Below are 25,098 nucleotides of genomic sequence, written 5' to 3'. Positions count from 1 at the left end.
TGAAATAGCAGAGCTGCTGAATAAAACGCTAAATAACTCAAAAACCACAAATAAAAAAATGAAAAATTGTCTCAGAATGTCAATCATACTAAAAGTTAATTTAAAGGTGAACAGTCCCTTTAAAAGCATTGTATTATGAGTAGCAGGGGACTATTATAATATGCAGGATAGCACTTGTGACATCACTTTAACATCACTGTGCCTTGAGGGCAGGGGTGCAGGGTAGAACTTTTGACATCCCTCTAGCATAATTGTATTTTGGTTAGCAGGGTGTCAATTATAAGGTGCTCAGTGTCAATTTAATAGACAGAGTTACTTACGGTTTATAGATTAATTCCTAATCTCTGGGTTAATCCAGATTTAAGGCAATTCTAACATTTATAAACAAGCCTAGGGAAGAAGTGACCTTGTGATGTTACTTTAACGTCCTTGAAATTTGACCGATCAACTTACTGTAACTAAGGGATAATTTGCAGGTCACCCACAATTTGTAGCCAGCCAATTAGGTATAAATTGTCATATCCTCAATTGACAAGTTGAAAATATCACTAGCGATATGTTTCCTGTGCAGCATTCATGATATATTCTTCTGATAATGAAATGCAGCGCTTTTTTAATAACTTCTGCGTTATTTCAGTACATTTGCTGCACAGCAGTAATTTGGAGCTTCCTGGATAACAGAGGAGTTAAATGCTTTCATATTATGTTTCCGGGAATGAAAGGAGCACATATATAGAAATTATGGATGCACCGAATCCAGGATTCGGCCTTTTTCAGCAGGATTCAGATTCAGACAAATCCTTGTGCCTGGCCGAACTGAATCCGAATTTGCATATGTAAATTAGGGACGGGTAAGGAAATCACATGACTTTTGTCACAAAAGAAGAATTTTTTCCTCTTTCTTTTCCTACGCCTAATTTGCATATGCAAATTAGCATTCAGATTCGGTATTCAGCCGAATCTTTCACCAAGGATTCGTCCAAATCTCAAATAGTGGATTCGGTGCAACCCTAATAGAAATAGCTGGCGTTGTCAGAGTTCCTTAATATTTCTGCCCGTTATTATTAACGTGTATTTTTAGAGCGCCAACATATTGCCCATCGCTGCTATGCAATGAAAACAACTTCTTTTTCCCAACTGGGCCACCGTAATTCTCGATTAGAATATTACTTCTCTTAATTGTGTTTTCTGTTTGTTTGTTTTTCAGGTTCCAGCTCCAGACACCTGCTAATTAGACAATCCCTTTTTTGGAGTGACTCACGACTCAAGGTATCATTAATGGGCACAGCGAAAAAGGCTTCTTTCGGTGGATTGCGAGAGCATGGCGGCATTAATTGTCCTGCCTATTAAATGCCTCTATTATAAAATCAAATGTGAGTCAGCAGATCTCACGGTCACAGCACAGGATATGAAGGAGGTGAAGTGAGGACGCCGGAGATGCTGAATGTGCAGCGGCAGCTGCTTGTGAATATTCAAGTGGATCACGGGGCTGTGATTTTATGCTCCACGTCTTTATTTTTAAAAACATGAGGCAAAGTGCATGCTGCCGGATGGATCAGGAGTGGGTTATGTAACTGCATTCGCTTTTATCTTTGGCAAAACAGGAAAAAGATGGCTTAATGGAAGCGTTAGCAAAAGGGAAAGTTGTGCTCAGCCTAAACTGGGGGTGTAATGTAGGTGTAAACTCATAATATACACAGATAATAATAGAGATTCTCTGCACTTACTCATGCCAATATATTTAGAGCATTCTGAGCATAAAACTAAACAGTTATGTCGGCACAATGCAATACATATAGGCAGGTTAGATGCGTTAGTCCCCTGGTCTGGTCACTTTAAAGAGGTTGTTCACCTTTCAAACACTTTTTTTCAGTTCAGTTGTTTTCAGATTGTTCCCCAGAAATAAAAACTTTTTTTTTCTATTGCTTTCCATGTTTAGTTTTCGACAGTTTGTTCAAAAATTGAAGTTTAAAGTTTAATGTTCCTGTAATTTGCAGGCCAGTCCAAAGCCCGTAGGACTCGTGGGTTGGGCGGGTTTGGGTCGACTCCTGCTTGTCGGGCAACATCTACTATCCTGCGCGGGGTTGTTCACATTGGAGAAGAGGCGCTTAAGGGGGGATATGATAACTATGTATAAATATATAAGGGGATCATATAATAATCTCTCTAATGCTTTATTTACCAGTAGGTCTTTCCAGCTGACACAAGGTCACCCATTCTGATTAGAAGAAAAGAGGTTCAGGCTAAATATTGGGAAGGGGTTTGTTACAGTGAGAGCCGTGAAGATGTGGAATTGTCTCCCTGAATCAGGGGTACAGGCTGATACATTAGATAGGTATAAGAAGGGGTTGGATGGTGTTTAGCAAGTGAGGGAATACAGGGTTATTATGGAAGATAGCTCATAGTACAAGTTGATCCAGGGACTGGTCCCATTGACAGTTTGGAGTTAGGAAGGATTTTTTCCCCCTCTGAGGCAAATTGGAGAGGCTTCAGATGGGTACCGTATATACTCGCGTATAAGCCGAGTTTTTCAGCACCCAAAATGTGCTGAAAAACTCAACCTCGGCTTATACGCGGGTCATACGTAGATACGCTCCTTCCGCGGCCCCAGCAGGACTGTCTGTGACTAACTGTGTCGCCGCCCGGAGCAGGTCCAGGAGCTCCGGGCGGCGCGTCCTTCCCTGCCGGCGTTCGCTCCCAAAATGGCGGCGGCCATGGGCGCCGCCATTTTGGGAGCGAACGCCGGCAGGGAAGGACGCGCCGCCAGGAGCTCCTGGACCTGCTCCGGGCGGCGATCATACAGACAGTACTGCGCTATGGGAGAGGGAGGTATGTTGCAAATGTACCAAATCATAGTGATAAATGTTATGGGTTAAAACCCCAGCCCCTTCCAAAAAACAATATTACTTTATGCTAATGTTATTAAACTTTAAATCTAAAAAGCTACAGTTATCTTTTGGATGAAAGAGACCCAGTGCCAGGAACATGCTCAATATTAAGTAAGTGCAAAGTGGTCCAACAAAAATATAACCTAAATGAGCCTGACACAGGTGCAATGTCGCCAGATTTGACAAATGTTTTATCAGAGCTGCAAGGCTCTCAGGTCCAGACAGTCCTGCGCTATGGGATCACACAGACAGTCCTGCGCTATGGGAGAGGGAGGTGTGTTGGGGCCGCGGTACCTTTTTTCTGCTTTCCTAGGTGCAGCACCTCATTGGCACATTCACATCTTGAAATCTGACATGGGGCCCCTAGGCTTATACACGAGTCAATACATTTTTCCAGTTTTCTTAGGTAAATTAGGTACCTCGGCTTATACACGGGTCGGCTTATACACGAGTATATACGGTATTTTGCCTTCCTCTGGATCAACTGGTTTATATATAGACTTGAACTTGATAGACGTGTCTTTTTTCAACCTAACTTACTATGTTACCTTTTTATATACTCACGCTGGTGTGCCCCGCTTATTCAGTGATGTCACATCAGAGCGGGGCTGGCTTGAATATATAAAGAAGGGAGGGCACCAGGTTAGCGTTGGGTGCTGCCATATCTGTTTAGGATCAGGTGCTGGTCAAATTAGTCGACCTGCACACCACTAGTTCCTGTCTTTGGTGTTTGGCAGCTCAGTGATCCCAGAGCAGATTCGGAACTGTTACAATTTGCTCCATTAGTTGATCCATTTCTCAGCAGCATCTGTGGAATATCAGCAACTATTGTATCAATTCTAACAGCCGCCGTTTATGAAACTCAGGGATTCTGCTCAGCAGGGACAAAGATAAGAAATGTATCAACTAATGTATCAATTTAGAACCATTTCCCCCCTCCCAGACCTGCTTCAGAGAGACAAAATAAGGTGAAAAATTCAACTTTAAAGTCAATATCAGAAAAACAGTCACAATTAGGAAAGTCATTGAAAAAAGGTATTTATTCCTGGTTAACTATCGGAAACACTAAACTGAAAACAAGTGTTGGAAAGTGAACAACCCCTTTAAAAGATAAGTAAACCTTTAAAATAGGTGAACGTAAAATTGACGAGAGTGCAATTCTAAAGCTGGCCATAGATGTTGAGATTTTTAAAAGATCAGATCCTGATCGTGAGACCACGATCTTCTCAGAACGATCGTACGATCGTACGAATTTACCATCAACTAAAAAGACCAATTTACCAGGAAAACAAAGGGGAGCTGCCTGCTTGGCCCTGCAAACATAGAGAGATTGCACTGGGACCGACAAAGATTTTTTGACCTGGCCGATCAATTTCCCGACAGATGTCGGCCGAAAAATCGTAAGATGTACGATCGTTCGAATCCCACTAACCACACGATAATTGGTCGGGCTTCCCTAAAATCGGTCGTTCGGCAAGAAGAATCGTCGCGTCTATGGGGAGCTTAAGAGCTTTTGCAACATACATTCATTATTTATTTATTTTAATTCCAAGATATTAAAGGTTACATGTACAGTTAACCAATAAATTTCGTTACAACAGCACCACCTGCTGGTCATTTTCTGACCAGTCTGACCACCAAGTAGTCAAGGAAGTTGTCAGGAGAAAGAAAGAGGCTGCTCTGATGTTCTTCTGGTTAGGAAAAAAAATAGAAACCTTTCTCAAATCTTTCCTAACCAGAAGAAAATCAGACCAGCCCTCATAAAGATTTACTTATCCTTTAAGAATTCAAGCAGTTTACTAAAGAATTCATAGGGACCAGGTTTTACCTGCAACTTGCTTTTCCAAGGTTAAAACTCCCTTTTCAGCGGATGCCGCCGTCAATATCTTAATATGGGTGAATGATGAGGATTTTTCTTAATGGAAGAGTTGCCACTACTTTGAGCGTCAATAAGGCCTTCAACCCTTGGCAATCACAATATCAAGCCAACCAAGTCTCAACCACAATAATGTGCAAGGCAGACAAACAAGTGGATATTTGCCTGAATTGACCACCAACGCACTGGGCCAAATTGCGATGAGACAATAGTTTGGCCCCAGGGCCAATGATAGGATGTTGCTGAAGCTCATTCAGACCCATCATAAGAGGACTGCATCAATACACCCATATGGTCTTTGTCCTATAGGATTATCTAATTTTCAGACAGGCTGTTAAAGGCCCAATACTCAAATCTGAACACCTGTAGATACAGAAACTGGTCATCTAAAGATACAAATTCAGACTTTGGCCGGTCACATCTTCTGTAGAAGTGGCTTCAGGTTAGTCATTCGATGTCTTGGGCCCTAGATGAGCAACAATAACACACAGGAGGTTGCAAACCTATCACACAAGGACTGCATCAACCATCCAATTAAATCAGTGGGATTTGGTCCTGTACTTATAAAGAGGGGCTATTAAGCAGGCAAAATCTGCTCGTTAGGCAGTGTTAATTGGCAAGATATGGTAACTACCCGTGAAGAGGTTAGCCACCTGTGTGCCAAAGAACAAATACACTGCCTTTCCTATTTTAGGGAAATTTTGAATAATTTCCACTTACGGTATGCACTGTAAAAATTGTGTACTCAGCTGCTGCCAGGGTTATTTTATTGATCTGTGTTGCTACAGAAATAAAACAGAGATGTGGGTGCAGCACACATGCAGGTCAATTAGACTGCAGAAAGATCAGAAATAACACAATCCAGACAGGCCTCTATATACAAATGCATTAGTCAGCCTTGCGCATGCATTGCATTCTTTCTGCATGAGTCCTGCTAATACGTGTGCTTAAAGGAGAACTAAAGCCTAACTAAAGAAGTAGCTAGAAATGTTGTACAATATGTTTTGGGCTTCTATATCAGCACAAGGCAACCACAGCCCTTTAGAAGTAAAGAGCTGTGTCTCCAAAGATGCCCCAGTAGCTCCCCATCTTCTTTTCTGCTGATTCACTGCACATGCTCTGTGCTGCTGTCACTTACTGAGCTTAGGGACCCACTCACAATATACAGTACACATAGAATATAAATGTCACAATATAAGGCTGATTAGTAATTAATACAGATAATTACTACATGGCAGCACAGGAACCAGGTCAATTAGCATCAGAATTTAATAATCAGCAAACCTGTAGCATCAGCTTATATTACAGGGGAAGCTCATTTTCTGCTGGATAATTAGTGACGAGCCCTAAGCTTAGCTTCTCAACAGCCAATCAGAGCCCACTGAGCATGTGAGTGTCACAGACACTTTCCAAGATGGTGACCCCCTGTGACAAGTTTGAAGTCCTGGATCATTGCTGCTATTGACAAGCTGAAACTTTAGGCTGGAGCACTGAGTTCACTATATAAAATATGGCGTTTAGTTCTCCTTTAAACTGTCACACACGCAAGCTGACTAGATTCAAAAAATCGCATTGAATTGAATAGAAAGCGTATGAGTTTTTCCGAGGCAGGCTTTAATTCATTTTGATGAATCTGGACTTTTTTTTCTAATTACAGATATTATAAATAAGCAGTTCTATAAATGAAAAACAGGGCAGAATAATTAAATTTTCACTCCCTCCTGCAGGGCAAGCACACGCTCTCATGAGTCAGACGGCAGGGAGCTCATGTAACTCAATGAATACTTTTATTTACACACTTGGTAGCAAAGAGTTTCATTGAATACCCCTTTTTACTGGCCTTATACAGAAGAGGGGGCTAATTCCTTTCAATGACCCTGGGGGTTCCCTTTTTTTACAGCAAAGAGGTTATTAAGACTTAACAAAGGCCTGAGAGTTGCACAAATGTATAAGGGAAGAGAGAAAGCTGTGTTGGTGCGTGGGTCGGAATCCAATGGAAACTGCTGCTTCTGCAACTGAAAATTCGCTGTGTTACAGGAAAACAAAACAATCTGAGAGTTGCAAGAAAATTGGGATTATATGCAATATTCTAAATTAATTTCACAATGCGCTTTACAGCTGGAACTTGGGGCTGTACGAAGCTTCTTCAACTGTGACAGGGCACGGGTTTTGTTGTTTGTACAAAATAAGAACTTCTCAACATATGGACTTTTAGCTGTTACTGCAGCTTCTGGGAGTTGCACTTCAGCAACTAAAGGGTCACACTGATAGAATTTATAACTTTTTATCATTTTACTCCCGTCCCATAATCTTGTTACCTACCACCAGAACTCAGGGAAGTCCAATCCCATTAACATGGCTCTGGTGGCCCCTTTCAGATGTTGTTGGTCTACACTGCCTACCATAGCACATAGCAAATGATCAGGAGATTTAGATGTTGTCCTTTATTTAAAGTATAAGTAAACCCTAAAAATGAATGTGGCTAAAAATGTCATTTTATATACTGAACTTGTTGCACCATCCTAAAGTTTCTACTTATTCATAGCAGCAATGATCCAGGACTTCAAACTTGTCACAGGGGGTCACCATCTTGGAAAAAGTGTCTGTGACACTCACATGCTCAGTGGGCTCTGATTGGCTGTTGAGAAGCTAAGCTTAGGGCTCGTCACTAATTATCCAGCAGAAAATGAGCTTCCCCTGTAATATAAGCTGATGCTACAGGTTTGCTGATTATTAAATTCTGATGCTAATTGCACTGGTTTCTGTGCTGCCATGTAGTAATTATCTGTATTAATTACTTATCAGCCTTATATTGTGACATTTCTATTCTATGTGTACTGTATATTGTGAGTGGGTCCCTAAGCTCAGTAAGTGACAGCAGCACAGAGCATGTGCAGTGAATCAGCAGAAAAGAAGATGGGGAGCTACTGGGGCATCTTTGGAGACACAGATCTTTACTGCTAAAGGGCTGTGGTTGCCTTGGGCTGGTACAGAAGCACAAAACATCATGTACAACATTTCAAGCTACTTCTTTAGTTAGGCTTTAGTTCTCCTTTAAAGGGGTTGTTCACCTTCCAAACACTTTTTCAGTTGATGATTTCAGATTGTTCTCGAGAAATAATGTTTTATCAAATACTTTCCTTTTTTTTTTTTACTGTTTTTTATTGATCTTTACTGCTAAAGGGCTGTGGTGGCCTTGGGCTGGTACAGAAGCCCAAAACATAATGTACAACTATTTCTTTAGTTAGGCTTTAATTCTCCTTTGACGCCAAACTTTTTGTTTGCTATGATTAACTCTTCTGGGGGCATCTAATTGCTGAAAGCCATCAACATTCAATGATAACCAAAGCAAAAGAAGTCTTCCTTTGAATTTCAGTCTGCCGGTGGCTCTTTGAGAAATGCAGGGCTTTGTAGTTCTGGCCCAGCACCAGGTAGGTATATATTATTTGGTCAGATATTGTGACCTAAGTATATCAGGCCCTGCTCATTGATGTCCTACAACTAGAAATCATCTATTATACTGCATGTATCAAATCAAAATATCTCATGTCTTCAGCCAGAAGCTTGATGGGCTGCTGATACATTGTGCTCCTTAATGGGATCTTGTTTTGCTTATGTTCTCATATATGATCTTCACTGCTTACACCAGGGCCATCCAAGAAAAGCAATACTTTCTAGTCCCTTCCAGAGGTACCAATCCAAAACCCCTAGAGGTCCATCCAAAACCAAGTATCTCCATCACCGCTACCTTGCAATGCTGGGCTCTCAGATTCAATTTCAGCTAGGTCACTAGAGTCTGTAGGTTCGTCCTGTGATTATTTTTCCAGGGATGCTCTGTGTTGTAGATCATATACATATGTCAGGTCCTAGGTTGGTGGCAGTTTAACAAAAACTGGAACGCTGCCCGTCACTAATCCAAGTCCTTATGGAGCCAACAAACAAGTACAGTGCTTTATTGCCATTAAAGTTGCTATATAATGATAAACAGAGACTGAATAAGAAAATACACACGTTGGAACAGAGGTACACAAGGGAGAATATATTTGGTAATGGATCAGACTGAAGCTCATGGTCATGGAATAAGATGAACTCGTGCAGAATGGACAGGGAAAGTATGGGGCAGATTTGCACACACAGCACAAAAGGCTGGTATTGCACAAGAAGATAAGGATTTTTGCAAGAAATATAACCCCCTTCGGTTTCTGCTAAAAATCAGTTGTGTTGCAAGACCAGCAGAGGCTTAAAAGGGAAACTATCCCTGAAAACTAAGAATTATGCCTCGACCCAGCATGTGCAGTGGAAGATAAGGGCAAAGCCCCTGATGCTATCGGGTACATGCACTACGATATATATATATATATATATATATATATATATGGGATGACTTTGACGTAGTTGGCCAGCTTAAATATATTGCGATATATGGACAAACAATCCTGTTTTGTTTAAAGGGTAAGGCATTTTTCAGTAGCAGTATGCACAAAATGTCTCTGTCTTAAATATATTGATAATGGGTTGAGTGCAGAGGACTCTTGTATTTGTCTATATATATATATATATATATATATATATATATATATATATATATATATATATATATATATAGTGAATAAAGTACCCCCTCTTGCAAAATATAAGGATATTGTAAGTTACCGAGGAGTTTCATGACCATATAAAAACACGAGGCCGAAGGCCGAGTGTTTTATACAGGTCATGGAACTCCGAGGTAACTTATAATATCCTCATATTTTTCAACTGGGGGTACTTTATTTATTATAATACACAAATTTAGTGAGTCATGTGACAGAAATGACATCACTACTCACCGTTTATAACTGATGACATCACTACTCACCGTTTATAAGGATATAATTTACAGGATATTCATAGCTTTTGTGTATTATATATATATATATATATATATATATATATATATATATATATATATATATACACACACACACAAGCTGAAATGCCGCTCCTCACTTATTGGGTGCATGTGGGCAAGGCTTAATTTACATACTGAACAAGGTAGCCCCAGAAAAAAATATTCTTGCACAACTGAACTGTAGCTTTCTTAAAAAAGACACTTTTAGTTACAAAGAGAAAAGCAGGTATGGTCTGTCTCCCCCCAAAGGTAACACTATTTTTTTCATTTAGGATACGGCTGACACACACAATTCTGACACCTTCCTGCTACCGCTCCCCCTGCGCTCACCTTTTTAGTGCTGGAGGGGGTCTTGCACTAGAACAGGTGGATTTTCAGAACCAGAAATTTAGCACTTAAAGTTACCAGGACCATATTTTTTTCTGTTGGCCCAAGGGCTAAACCCCTGGATCTTCTTAGATCTGGCCCATGCTGGTTATTATTATTTATATAAAAGCACATTTGGCATGGACTCCACTAAAAAGTTGGAATGGGAGCACTTAAGCAATTTAGCCATGGAGCCCCTTAAGCAGGTTGGGCATAGAGCCCTCTAAGCAGGTTGGGCATGGAGCCCTCTAAGCAGGTTGGGCATGGAGCCCTCTAAGCAGGTTGGGCATGGAGCCCCTTAAGCTAATTGGGCATGGAGCCCTCTAAGCAGGTTGGGCATGGAGCCCTCTAAGCAGATTGGGCATGGAGCCCTCTAAGCAGGTTGGGCATGGAGCCCTCTAAGCAGGTTGGGCATGGAGCCCTCTAAGCAGGTTGGGCATGGAGCCCTCTAAGCAGGTTGGGTATGGAGCCCTCTAAGCAGGTTGGGCATGGAGCCCTCTAAGCAGGTTGGGCATGGAGCCCTCTAAGCAGGTTGGGCATGGAGCCCTCTAAGCAGGTTGGGCATGGAGCCCTCTAAGCAGGTTGGGCATGGAGCCCTCTAAGCAGGTTGGGCATGGAGCCCTCTAAGCAGGTTGGGCATGGAGCCCTCTAAGCAGGTTGGGCATGGAGCCCTCTAAGCAGGTTGGGCATGGAGCCCTCTAAGCAGGTTGGGCATGGAGCCCTCTAAGCAGGTTGGGCATGGAGCCCTCTAAGCAAGTTGTGCATGTAGCCCTCTAAGCAAGTTGTGCATGGAACCCCTAAGCAAGTTGTACATGGAGCCCTCTAAGCAAGTTGTGCATGGAGCTCCCTAAGCAAGTTGGGGATGGAACCCCCTAAGCAAGTTGGGGATAGAACCCCTAAGCAAGTTGGGGATGGAACCCCTAAGCAAGTTGGGCATGGAGCCCTCTAAGCAAGTTGGGCATGGAGCCCTCTAAGCAAGTTGGGCATGGAGGTATGTGCTTCTGTCTATACTTCCAAAAGGGACATTTTATGTTATATGAGCACACAAAGCAAGGCTTAATACTCTTAATTTGAATGCTCTTATTGCTGGAATCAAAAAATGTCCCTTTTAAATTTGATTTGACTTGAAGTTGATTTATCAAACTAACGCATTCGCTCCTCTTACAACATATTACGGAATATTCACCTTGGGAAACCAAGTACACAGCGCTACTATGGCACAAGGGACATATGAAATACCTAGAAACAAAAATGTGACATTTGCCAGTGAATTGAATTAGAAAATCACTTTCTTCTATGAAAAACCATCCACTTTGTTAACGGAAATCATTAAAGATAATTTTAGTGCCAGGAACAAGGCACATGGTAGAAAAACATGTATCTTCATTATTCTGCAAAATAAATCAGTTACAAGTTAACCCTTAACAGGAACAAACAGGAACAGTTTTGCACATATTTATTGTCAACGTACGCCCTCAGCTGGTAATTGCTCATATGAAAAAATAAACCTTACGTCTCTATCCCTATGCTGGTATCTCTGGGTACAGGTTATGCTACAGCAAAGTGGAACAGACATTCTCCCTATTAGGGAGAGTATATAGCAGGAGTCCTACAATGTTATTTACCTGGCCCTGTCCCCCTCTGTGGCCGCGTCCAGCATCAGCTGGGGGGACGAGGTGACATGAAGCGCTGGGGCTGAGGAAAAGAGAGGATCTGAGAGCAGCAGCTTAGTAGAAGTGTTCCACTCACCCAGTCCAGGTACTCCTCTTGCATGCTCCCATCGCACATGTCATGATCTTAGCTAGGGTTATCAACCCAATCCCTGATCTCAGGGACAGCACAAAGGTGCGCAGAGCTGCCATCAGGGGGGTACAGGGGGGCCGGGCCCGATGGCTTCTATATGTTAAGAGGGGCCCAGGCGTGCTGCATTTCCTGGATTAGCCGGGCTTCCCTTGAACTGCCGACATAGGAGCCGAGTTGCACAGAAGCAGGAGCCGAGTTGCGCAGAAGCAGGAACCGCGTTGCGCAGAAGCGGGAACCGCGTTGCGCCAAAGTGGGAGCCGGGTTGCGCCCAAGTGGGAGCCGGGTTGCGCCCAAGTGGGAGCCGGGTTGCGCCCAAGTGGGAGCCGGGTTGCGCCCAAGTGGGAGCCGAGTTGCGCAGATTAGGAGCCGAGTTGCGCAGATTAGGAGCAGAGTTTCGCAGATTAGGATCAGAGTTTCGCAGATTAGGAGCAGCGTTTCGCAGAAGTAGGAGCAGAGTTGCGCAGAAGTAGGAGCAGAGTTGCGCAGAAGTGGGAGCAGAGTTGCGCAGAAGTGGGAGCCGGGTTGCGCCCAAGTGGGAGCCGGGTTGCGCAGATTAGGAGCAGAGTTGCGCAGATTAGGAGCAGAGTTGCGCAGATTAGGAGCAGAGTTGCGCAGATTAGGATCAGAGTTGCGCAGATTAGGAGCAGAGTTGCGCAGATTAGGAGCAGAGTTGCGCAGATTAGGAGCAGAGTTGCGCAGATTAGGATCAGAGTTGCGCAGATTAGGAGCAGAGTTGCGCAGATTAGGAGCAGAGTTGCGCAGTAGTAGGAGCAGAGTTGCGCAGAAGTAGGAGCAGAGTTGCGCAGAAGTAGGAGCAGAGTTGCGCAGAAGTAGGAGCAGAGTTGCGCAGAAGTAGGAGCAGAGTTGCGCAGAAGTAGGAGCAGAGTTGCGCAGAAGTAGGAGCAGAGTTGCGCCAAAGTGGGAGCCGAGTTGCACCAAAGTGGGAGCCGAGTTGCACCAAAGTGGGAGCTGAGTTGCACCAAAGTGGGAGCTGAGTTGCACTATTTACAAACTATAGTCCGTCCCCCAACAGTCTGAGGGTCTGTGCACTGACCCCCTGTTTAAAAAGTTTTATATAGTATAGCCTGTTATGCTCCAGTGACATGTCCATTGCAGAATATAAACAGATTGGGAGTATAAGGCAGCAGCCGGGCAAGTGGGTGCACAATTTGTGCCAGCACATAAACATTAAACCAACCCAACGCCCAGGATGAATCAAGCAGTGATCTGTACCCACTGAGTAATTCTGCACAATAAGCCAGTTTTCTACTGCGTCTCATGCTAAGCTTTTTTTTTTTTCTTCTTTAATAGAAAAGTGCATAAAACTTTTCATTTTTATACACAAGTGAGAGCTATGAAGCTGCAGCAACCCTGGTTTTGATATAAGCTTGTACTCTCCTCGGAAATAATATCTTATGTTCGTAGGTTCTCCCTTGGTCACCTCAAAGCCCCTGCAATTCTTGCTTTGCTTAAAGTGGACCTGTCACCCAGACATAAAAAGTCCTTTTCAAATTAAACATCCAAATCCAAATTCTTTTTTCTTATTAAAACATTCATAGCTGTTTACTCATTTAAAAATCTCAGCTGTCGATCAAATATTGTCTGCCCCTCCTCTATGCCTTAAGGTGGCCATAGACACACAGATCCTATCATAAGAATCGAGGATTTACTCAAATATATAGACCAGTTTGGTAAGATTCTTTAATGTGCCGCTTAATAAGATGTAAACTATCTGTTGCTTAAGTGTTCATTTTGGGGTATAGTTTTCCTTTAACATCTGCCACTAGGGAGTAAAAAGTGGACAAAATCTGAACCGCTGATGAACAGACATCATACACGTTACATATATATCATGTAGGTAATATGCAGGGGGCCGTCCCTTCACCCCGTTAGTGGATATGGATGCCTGGTTCTAATAAGAAGTGAAACAATAAGGACTGGTGCTTTCCAAGAAAGAACCCAAATGTTAGGCAGCGAGTCAAAGAAACAGGGAGCTCGGGGAGTTCTTTCCTTAGGGAATAGCGGTCGCCTTTAAAGCAGATTCTGGGAATATTCTGTGAATAATGCTAAATTTAACGTGTGGATGAGTAAATGTATGATGGAGAGCACACGACTTATGTTCCTCACATGATGAATCATGACATAGTGACACTGTGATTATTAAATCATGAGCCGCTGTTGGGTGGGGACAAAACTGAATCGTGAGGACGGTGCTGGGACATGTTCTATTGGCATAAAAACAATCACAATTCTTCCACTGCAACACAAATGTTATTTGTCTAAAAGGCTATTTATATACAGGTATGGGATCCATTATCTGGAAACCCATTATCCAGAAAGCTCAAAATAACGGGAAGGCCGTCTCCAATAGATTCCATTTTATCCAAAAAATCCAAATTTTAAAAAATGATTTCCTTTTTCTGTGTAATAATAAAACAGTAGCTTGTACTTGATCCCAACTAAGATTATTGGAAACAAAACCAGCCCATTCAGTTTATTTCATGTTTATATAATTTTCTAGAACACTTAAAGGGGTTGTTCACCTTTAAATACACTTAGGGGCAGATTTATCAAAGGTCGAAGTTAAAAAAAACTTCGAATTTCAAAGTAATTTTTGTGTACTTCGACCATCGAATAGTCCAACTTCGATCCGAAGTTGAAAAAAACATCGAAATTCGAAGGTCGAATTTTTTTAAAGTACTCTTTAAAACTTCGACTTCGACCATTCGCCGCCTAAAAGCTGCCGAAGTGCTGTTTTAGCCTATGGGGGACCTCCTTGAACCTGTATGGAGGTAATTGGGGGAGTTTGGGAGGTCGAAGTTAAAAAAAACTTCGATTCGAAGTAGGCCCACTTCGACCACCATTCGGTTGGTCTTTTTGAATTCGACTTTTTTTTTAACTTCGAACTTTGATAAATCTGCCCCTTAGCATGACGTAGAGAGAAAATTTGCAATTGGTTTTAGTTTTTTTTTATTAATTGTGCTTTTTGAGTTATTTAGCTTTTTATCTGCATTTTCAGCAATCTGGTTGCTAGGGGCCAAATGACCCTAGCAACCATGTACTGACTTGAATAAGAGACTGGGATATGAATATGAGAGGGACTGAATAGAAAGAGGAGTAATAAAAAGTAGCAATAACAATAAATATGTAGCCTTACAGAACATTTGTTTTTAGATGGGGTCAGTGACCCCCTTTTGAAAGCTGGAAGCCAGAGTCAGAAGAAGGCAAATAATTAAAAAACTATAAAAAATACACTCTCTTCTACAGACATGCTTCAAGTCTTCGAAATGCACCATCTACTATTTTTTACCAAAAAATTGTTATATGGGGCCCCGTGAATTCTAATGGCTCCCCTGAGCACAAATATCCAACATACACCAAACGAATGTACATTCCATGCCAAGAATGAAGTGGGGAGTTCCCACATAGGTACTACTAGTGCAAACACACACTCATCCGAAATATTTGCAGGGTGCTGAGCCCCAGTGTGTCACCTCCTGTTTGTTTATTCCAATGCTAAGCAAAGTATAAAACCGCAATCCCTTCATCAAATGTCACGGACTCTTCTCTTCTCCACACAAGTTTAAAAGAAAAATCATCCTAAATGGAGAGGTTCTGAGCTAAATCTGGAAGCCTGAGCTCTGCCCCGATGTGCAATAATATAAATTGACTGTTTATAAAAGGGCAACGCATCAGAGAGAAGCTATAAAGGTCTGAGTCAGGGACTTGCCAGCTCAGTTCTCCCATTCTAAAGTCATTTCTTTCATTTGAGCATTTAAGATGTGGGATCCATTATCCAGAATGCTTAGGAACTGGGGGCTGTGTTTATACGCAACCCTGTGTGCCCACAGTCATACTTACTAGGAATGGAATTGCAGCTTTCTGGATAATAGGTCTCTGCATAACAAATCCCATTCCCTTAATGTGAAAACTGTCGTTGCCAGTTCTGGAGCACCTGCTAATATTTTAACCTATTAAAATTAACTATTAGTATGATGTAGAAAGTGATATTCTGAGACCATTTGCAATTGGTTTTCATTTTTTTATTACTTGTGGTTTTTGAGATATTTAGCTTTTTACCCAGCAGCTCTCTAGTTTGCAATGTCAGCAATCTGGTTGCTGGGCTCCAAATTACCCTAGCAACCATGCAGTGATTTGAATAAGAGACTGGAATTTCAATAGGAGAGGCCTGCATAGAAAAATTAGTAATAAAACATAGCAGTAACAATAAATGTCTAGCCTTATAGATAGGGATGGGCCAATTTGACCCATTTCGTTTCCCAAACATTCGCCGTCGCCCATTAAAGTGTATAGGTGTCAAAAAAAATTCTCACACTGTGAAATTTTTTTTTATGTGTTTTTTTTTTTTTGCTGCACGACGCCATACAAGTCTATGGGCGTCATTTTTGCGGCGAAACAAGGCGAAATAATTCGCCCATCCCTACTTATGGAACACTGATTTTTAGATGGGGTCAGTGACCCCCCCATTTGAAAGCTGGGAAGAAGCAAATAATTTAAAAATGATGAGAAAGAAAAAATGACGAACAATTGAAAATAACAGATGAAAAGTTAACTTAAAGGTGAACCGCCCCTTTAAGTACTGCCTTGCAATGTGCATTTGGCCGCCACGGGGGGCTGATTTTTGGGCTGATCATATGCGACACCCTGAGGGGAAGAAGACAAAGGATCACACCCGTTTGGAGCCAAAGCTTGTTGTATAAAGCAAAGCACTGACCAGTCTGGTAGGTGTTCTAGATTTAAAGTTCAGTGTAAAAATAAAACTGGGTAAATAAAGAGTTGTGCAAAATAAAAAAAAACTTTGTAATAGAATTAGTTAGCCAAAAATGTAATGTATAAAGGCTGGAGTGACTGGATGTGTAACATAATAGCCAGAACACTACTTCCTGCTTTTCAGCTCTCTAACTCTGAGTTAGTCAATGACTATAAGGGGGGCCACATGGTACATTTCTGTTCAGTGAGTTTGTAATTGAAACTTAGCATTCAGCTCCGATTCAAAAGCAACAGTTATGTTACATCCCCCCCCTCAAGTCTCTGCAATATAACAACTTTATTTTATTTTATTAAGGTTCCCTGGGCTTGTGTAATGTAATGTATTTGCTGCAACATATACGTCCATTCAACTTTAACTTCCCGCTGTAGCAAATTAGCCAACAGTAGCGCAACTTCGCTTTGCTTGGCGCAGTAACACTAGCACAACTTCGCCAGCGTTCGGCTCCCCGGACTCAACTTCATATTTTAGTGAAATAGCGTTGTCCTGGCGAATCTACACCTAGCGAAGTGTCGCGCTGTGAGTGAAGCCGCCACTGCCAAATTTTCGGAGATTAGTAAATTGGCCCCCAAGAGAGCTGAAAAGCAGGAAGTAGTGTTCTGGCTATTATGTTACACATCCAGTCACTCCAGCCTTTATACATTACATTTTTGGCTAACTAACTATATTAGAAACATTTTTTATTTTGCACAGCCTATTTATTTACCCAGTTTTTATTTTTATACTGAACTGTTCCTTTTATACTGAACGCCTTCAGTTCTACATCAGGCAGGGGGAGAAAGAGGTAAAATAACTAGTGAAACCTGCACTGAAATCCAGTAAAATCATGGCGCTGGATTGCGTCTTTTTTTCCGTGGGGTCACAAATACCAGGATGGCAGATGTCTAATTGCAACTGTCAGCATCCAAAGGCCAGCAGGGGAATGCTGAGAGTATTATCTGGAGGGCTAAGGGTCAGCTATCCCTGATGTAAATACTGAAGATATTAGCACAAAATATTAATATGTCATTTTATCTATAGTGTTGGGGTCTCCTTGATGCTGGGGCATCTCTGCCTCACCCTAAAATGAGCCTTGTCAGATGTTTAGGAAAGTTAATTAAGGACATGTGTTGCCATTAAGGCAGTGTGATTTAGAGAGGAGTGTGTTGGCTAATAATAATGTGAGTCAGCCTCGTACAAAGGAGACTGTTTGCATTGGGATGTGAGGAAGTCCTGTGGCTCATAGAGAATGTTCTGTACTGAGTGATATGCCTGCAGCAATCTGTCATATGATTGATATAACGCTGCCCCAGTGCATCCTGGGTATTGCTGCTAGCTCTGGGATTTCCATGCAATTGCTCATTCCCCACAATAGCTATATGGCTCCAGTCTTTCCCCCTATACACCAGCTCCCTCCTTTCTAACCAGCCAGAAGGCACCAAACTTAAAGGGGTTTTCACCTTTAAAGGAGAAGGAAAGCCGAGGCAGTTTATTGTCAATAGAGTAATGTAATCGTGCAAGCTATAACACCGTATTTATTCTGCAGAATGCTTTACCATTCCTGACTAAACAGTTCTAGAAGATCTGTTTGTTTAGAATAGAAGCTGCCATGTTAGGTTGGTGTGACATCACTTCCTGCCTGAGTCTCTCCCTGCTCACTTATAGCTCTAAGCTCAGATTACAGCAGAGAAGGGGGGGCGTCACCCATAGACTCCATTTTAATCAAATAATTCTTATTTTTAAAAATGTATTTCCTTTTTCTGTGTAATAATAAAACAGTCGCTTGTACTTGATCCCAACTAAGATATAATTAATCCTTATTGGAGGCAAAATTATCCTATTGGATTTAATGAAGTTTAGCAGACTTAAAGGGGTGGTTCACCTTTATGTTAACTTTTAGTATGTTATAGGGTAGGACTACATGAACGATTCCAGAGCGATCTGACAAAAAGGATGCTATATGGCGTTGCAGCGTTCATCCGACGCGACACGGCTGTCGGATGCAGACGCTGCACCTGCATGCGACAGTCGTGTCGTATCAACACTGCGACATCATGCGACAATTCCATTACTTACCTTATTTTTGTCGGATGCATTTTGTCGCAGCGCGTCGGATTATGCCGAAAACACTCGTGGAGTCCTACCTATAGAATGGCCAATTCTAAGCAACTTTTCAATTGGTCTTGATTGTTTATTTTTTTTATAGATTTTCAATTATTTGCTTTCTTCTTCTGACTCTTTGCAGCTTTCACATGTGGGTCACTGACCCCATCTAAAAAACTCTGTAAGGCTACAAAAGTATTGTTATTGTTACTGTTTATTACTCATCTTTCTATTCAGGCCTCTCTCATTCATATTCCAGTCTCTTATTCAAATCAATGCACAGTTGCTAGAGTAATTTGGACCCTAGCAACCAGACTGATGAAATTGCAAACTGGAGAGCTGTTGAATAAAAAGCTAAATAACTCAAAAACCACAAATAATAAAAAATTAAAACCAATTGCAAATTGTCTCAGAATATCAAACTTTACATCATACTAAAAGTTAAATTAAAGGTGGACAACCCATTTAAGGTCTAGTGTTCCAAATGACAGAAAGAATCTTTATTGGGATATCCCCAGGTCCTGAGCACTGTGGATAACAGGTCCCATACCTGTATAAGGCAAAACCATTTCAGATCTGATTCCACACTAGCACTCATATTTACATCTGAACCCTTCGGTGTCTCTCTAACACCCCGTGCTATTACTGGAGCTGATGAACTGATCTTTAGGAGAAGGACAGGATCAGCCTCTAAGGGAGAAATTATTTATAAAAGTGAAAACCACAAAACGGTGCCAGTTACAGAAGCAATTCTATCTGTAAGAAGAGTAGCTGCTGCCTCACTTACACCGATCAGGGGCACCGGCACATTCTTGCTACACTCACAAATTTCACTAAAGCTTTCTCCCTAAATGTCTGAGCTCTGACAAAACTATTCACTGATTTACCATGACAGCAGCACAGGATTTATTTCATTCTAACATTCTCGATAACACCTAGTTACCTGCCACCTAGTGGAAATAACCAAAAACTCGCCCTACTGACTGTGGCAAACTTGTATAGATAGGTACAGCACTCGGAAACCTGGGGTTTCTCCAGATAAAACATCTTTACGTAATTTGGATCTTCATACATTAAGTCTACTAGAAAATCATTTAAACATTAAATAAACCCAATAGTCTGGTTTTGCTTCCAATAAGGATTAATTTTTATATCTTAGTTGGGATCAAGTACAAGCGACTGTTTTATAACTACAGGGAAAAAAGGACATTTTTTTTAATTTTTAAAAATTTAATTTTTAAAAATTAAAATTATATGATTAAAATGAAGTCAATGGGAAATAGCTTTCCAGAAAATTGCTTTACTATTCTACTTTATTCTATTCTACATAGGCCAATAAGGATTAATTATATCTTAGTTGGGATCAAGTACAGGTACGGGACCTGTTATCCAGAATGCCCAGGACCTGGGATTTTCCAGATAACGGATCTTTCTGTAATTTGGATCTTCATACCATAAGTCTACTAGAAAATCATGTAAATATTAAATAAACCCAATAGGCTGGTTTTGCTTCCAATAAGGATTAATTATATCTTAGCTGGGATCAAGTATAGATGTGGGACCTGTTCTCAAGAATGCTCGGGAACCTGGGGTTTTCCAGATAAAAGATCTTTCAGTAATTTGGATCTTCATACCTTAAATCTACTAGAAAAGTATATGAACATTAAATAAACCCAATAGGCTGGTTTTGCTTCCAATAAGGATTAATTATATCTTAGTTGGGATCAAGTACAAGCTACTGTTTTATTATTACAGAGAAAAAGGAAATCATATTTAAAAATTACAATTATTTGATTAAAATGGAGTCAGTGGGAAAGAGCTTTCCTGTAATTCAGAGCTTTCTGAATAATGGGTTTGCAGATAACGGATCATATGCATGTAACAAGGAAGGATCCCAAGAGCAACCAATCAGAGTAATTTGCTTTATTATTCTACTTACACAGGCCGAGCAATGTGAACTGCTCAATGGTTGGTATTTGTTAGCTGACCTTTTAACGTTAATATATTTTTTAAATTAAAACTTAAAATTAAAAAATCAAATTTTTCGTTTGAGTGCTTTACAGTATGTAAGATCTATGGTACAATGGCTGCTGCCTAGTAAATGCAATCATAAGCTTCAGCTTTCGGCTGGTTATATAGGAAAGTTCTGACCAGGCACCTATTCTGATCATGTAGGTTGGCCCCAAAGAAATAATTTTAAAGGGGTTGTTCATCTGTAAATTAACTTTTAGTATGATGTAGAGAGAGATATTCTGAGACAATTTGCAATTGTTTTTTATTTTTTATTATTTTTGGTTTTTGAGTTATTTAGCTTTTTATTCAGCAGCTCTCCAGTTTGCAATTTCAGCAATCAGGTTGCTAGGGTCCAAATTCCCCTAGCAACCATGCATTGATTTGAATAAGAGACTGGAACATGAATAGGAGAAGCATGAATAGAAAGATGAGAAATAAAAAGTAACAATAACAATAAGGGGGTAACTTATGAAAGGTCGAAGAAAAAACTTGAATTAGGGAGTTCAGGGTTAACAACTCGGAAACTCGAATCGCTTGAATTGATTGAGTTTTCGTGGCAAAATGTTTAGAAAAAACTCAAACATCATGAAGGCTGTTAACATCTTCAAATGGTTAAAGGGACCTCTGCCACTGACTTTTACATGACTTCAACAGGTTTTAGATGGCTATTTCCAGATTTGAACTATTTCCAGAGTCGGGGTATAATAAATCTTGAAAGAAAAAAATTTTTAACCCGAAAATGTGAATTTTGACCAAATAATCAACTCGAAAACTCAAATTATCATGGAAAACACAACTTGATCCTTATTAAATTACCTCCTTAATGTATAGCTTTACAGAGCATTTGTTTTTAGATGGGGTCAGTGACCCCCATTTGAAAGCTGGAAAGAGTAAGAAGAAGCCAATAAATTGAAAAAAACTATAAAAAAAAAAATAATGAAGACCAAATGAAAAGTTACTTAGAATTAACCATTCTATAACATATTTAAAGTTAACCACCCTTTAAAGTGAATATTCCCATTGCTTAGAAATATATTTATATACAGATGTTACGAACTGCTCTGGCTTTTGCCAAGCAGCACCAGTGTTGTATCTTTATCCAATAATTCTCCCCAACTCGAAATCTTCCTTCAATCTTATGATGGACATACACATGCAGAAATTACCATACAATATGAGAATTCATATAGTTTCATTTGGTTTAAAATGTCACTTGATTGGTTACCATGAGAATTCCCATTCTACCCCGGCACCCAGTGGACCGGTCCGTCTGGCAGGAGGTAAGTGCACAGCAGAGGTGAGTTGTGGCGGCATGTAAGGGGTGAAATGTGAATTGTTAAGTAATGGTTAATATATAATTCATTTGGCCACTAGGTGGCAGTGAGTCATAAGTTGAACTGTGAAAGTTGTTGGTACTGAAGTGAAGTGAATAAAGCAAACAGGAACAGGAAATACAGTGGCCATTCTGGCAGTGATAGAGGAAGGGACAGCAGTCTCTTTAGGGAGAGGTGAGGAGTAAAGGTTGTGCCACTGTACTTGTTATGAAGGAGTCACAGCAATAAACTACTACTGTTTAAAGGAGAAATGAAAAAACCCTAATTTTGTAGGCAATTATGAGTAATATATAGTAAAAAATAAAAGTGCAAAAGACACGGAATCCTTTCTAAGTGTAGTATTTCGTTTTAGTTCAATATAATCCCCGCATACAAATTACACTCACAGGATAAAAGAAAATCAATCGCATATAAGTTCCTTATCTGTCCGTGCGTCTCGCTCCTTGGAAGTCCTCGAGAAAGCGGATCGAAGTCTGCGAAACGCGTTGGACAAAAATGAGCAGCCCTTACGTCTAAAATAAGGAAACCGCTCCAAGAACAAGTGTGGACTTGAGAGAGCTCGAAATCTGGATCACAGGAGGACTGATTGCCGGTACGGGAGTGAGACCGTTACAGAGCACTAAACACATGCAGTGGGACAGAGAGCGAGACGCACGGACAGATAAGGAACTTATATTCGATTGATAATACACTTAGAAAGGATTCCCTGTCTTCCCAAAAGCGGCAGAGCGGGGAAACGATTTTTAAACTGGTGTCGATCCCTGTTAACCTCCACTTCAAGAGCGCCGCAGGTGTAAAATCAGTATAATAATTAATATATGGTGTTGCTTTTACATGGTGCTAAAAATTAATATTATCTTTAAAAATAGCTGCTTTATTGGAGCTCCCTATAGATGTTCTCTGGTCCCTGTTTCAAATGAGGGGTGGGCGTGTCCTAACAGTCCCTGCCAGAAGCACAGTAGGAGGGAGACAGCCAATCACAGCCCTGCAGTCACACCAGCACAGACAGGCTTCAGTTCCCTATCAGGTCCTGCTAGCTGCTGATTGGTTCCTGTCCTACAGCTCCCTGCACCAGCTGAAAGGTCATCTATTTACATAACTAAAAAATTAACGTAAAATATTCAGGAAAACGTAAAATGAGAGAAAGAACGAACACAACTTACAGGTGACTACATAAAAAGATGTCACATCCAGGAACACAAACAATGCGGATAAATAAAACCAGGTGATCACTATCAGATTTCACCAAGTATTGGCGCAATTCAAATCACACTGACCCACCCATCCCACCTTTGAGTCACAGTTTAGTATGATGTAGAGAGGGATATTCTGAGACAATTTGTAATTGGTTTTAATTTTTTTATTATTTGTGGTTTTTGAGTTATTTAGCTTTTTATTCAGCAGCTCTTCAGTTTGCAATTTCAGCAGTCTGGTTGTTAGGGTCCAAATTCCCTAGCAACCAATGCATTGATTTGAATAAGAGACTGGAATATGAATAGGAGAGGCCTGAATAAAAAGGTGATGAATAAAAAGTAGCAATGGCAATAAGGGGCAGATTTATCAAGGGTCGATTTGAAAATTCGAATTTGAACATTTTTTATGGTCAACACTGCCAAATACGACTAGGGAGTTATTCAAATTCGATTTGAGTTTTTTAAAAAATTCTAATTCGATTTTTGAGATTTATCATACTCATACCTTTAAGAATTCAAATTCAACTAATCGCCACCTAAAACCTGCCGAATTGCTGTTTAAGTCAATGGGAGAGGTAAAGGGATCAATTTGAAGCTATTTTTCAAAAATCGAGTTTTTAAAATTCGAATCCAATTAGATTCCAGTTTTCGGGTCGATTGAACTCATCCGTGTTTTGAATACTCGATTTTATTAATGAATTTCGAATTTCACATTTATGGGAGTTTAGGGGAGTTTTTAAAAACTGACATGAATTTGGAAATTGACCTTTGATAAATGTGCCTCCCCATGTGTAGCCTTACAGAGCATTTGTTTTTAGATGAGATCAGCGACCCCATTTTGAAAGCTGGAAAGTTGAAGGGAAATATTAAAAAAAAAATACATTGAAAAGTTGCTTAGAATTGGCCATTCTAGAACATACTAAAAGTTAATTTAAAGGTGAACCAGCCCCACAGGGATGCCCAGCACCACAATCTGATGTCTATAAAGTATCTCTGCCTGAAAGAAAAGCAACCGACATAAAACTGGAAGTGACATTTAGCCTGTAGATCAATTGAGATTTGGTTCAGGCACTTGGACTTGATTGAATCCAAAACCTGCCAAAAAAATGCCGAATCTCAAATACCAACCCAAACTCTGGATTTGGCACATCATTAGTTGTGAGACCCAACAACAGGTTTAGAAGTAAATAAACGTAGAACTTACATCCAGTCTCGAGCAGGTCGAGGGCCACACTGACCGTGATATCCATTCCCGTGTGTAGGTAGCCCTGGCAGTTTTTTAGAGATGACAGGGAGTTATCCACAGAGCTGAAGGAAACCACAGGCGCTGACCGGCCAGACATTTTGAAAGTTTCTACAAAAAAAAAAAAAAAAAAAAAAGTAAAATAAATTCCTTAGAATAATTAGAATAAAGCTCTCCAGTTTGCAATTTCAGCAATCTGGTTGCCAGGGTCCAACTTCCCCTAGCAACCATGCATTGATTTGAATAAGAGACTGGAAAATGAATAGTAGAGGCCTGAATAGAAAGCTTAGTAATAAAAAGTAGCAATAACAATAAGGGGCAGATTTATCAAGGGTCAAATTGAAAATTCTAATTTTTTTTTATGGTCAAAACTCTCTAAAAAAAAAAATGCGACCCTTGATAAATGTGCCTCTAAATGTGTAGCCTTACAGAGCATTTGTTTTTTAGATGGGATCAGTGGCCACCATTTGTAAACTGTAAAGAGTCAGAAGATGACGGCAAATAATTCAAAAACTTTAAAAAACAATAAGTGATGACGACCAATTGGAAAGCTGCTTAGAATTGGTCATTCTGTAACAGACTAAAAGGTTAACTTTAAGGGGGTGATTCACCTTCCAGTTAAC

At 40.6% G+C, this 25,098-nt stretch overlaps 1 protein-coding gene across 1 annotated transcript in view; it reads right to left on the bottom strand.

Annotated features, from left to right (window-relative positions):
• Positions 1–24,775, bottom strand: part of nsmce2.L (NSE2 (MMS21) homolog, SMC5-SMC6 complex SUMO ligasee L homeolog) — a gene marked incomplete in the record, with an annotated part of 152,951 nt that extends 128,176 nt beyond the window's left edge. Inside the window, 1 exon segment of the mRNA NM_001086116.1 lies at positions 24,437–24,775. Within this exon segment, the coding sequence (NP_001079585.1) occupies positions 24,437–24,575 (139 nt within the window).
• Positions 24,776–25,098: the final 323 nt, after the last annotated feature.

This window comes from Xenopus laevis, chromosome 6L (assembly GCF_017654675.1).
Source record: "Xenopus laevis strain J_2021 chromosome 6L, Xenopus_laevis_v10.1, whole genome shotgun sequence".
NCBI classification, from domain to species: Eukaryota; Metazoa; Chordata; class Amphibia; order Anura; family Pipidae; genus Xenopus; species Xenopus laevis.
The sequence above is the reverse complement of the archived record's forward strand: the minus strand, read 5'-3'. Positions and strand labels throughout refer to the sequence as shown.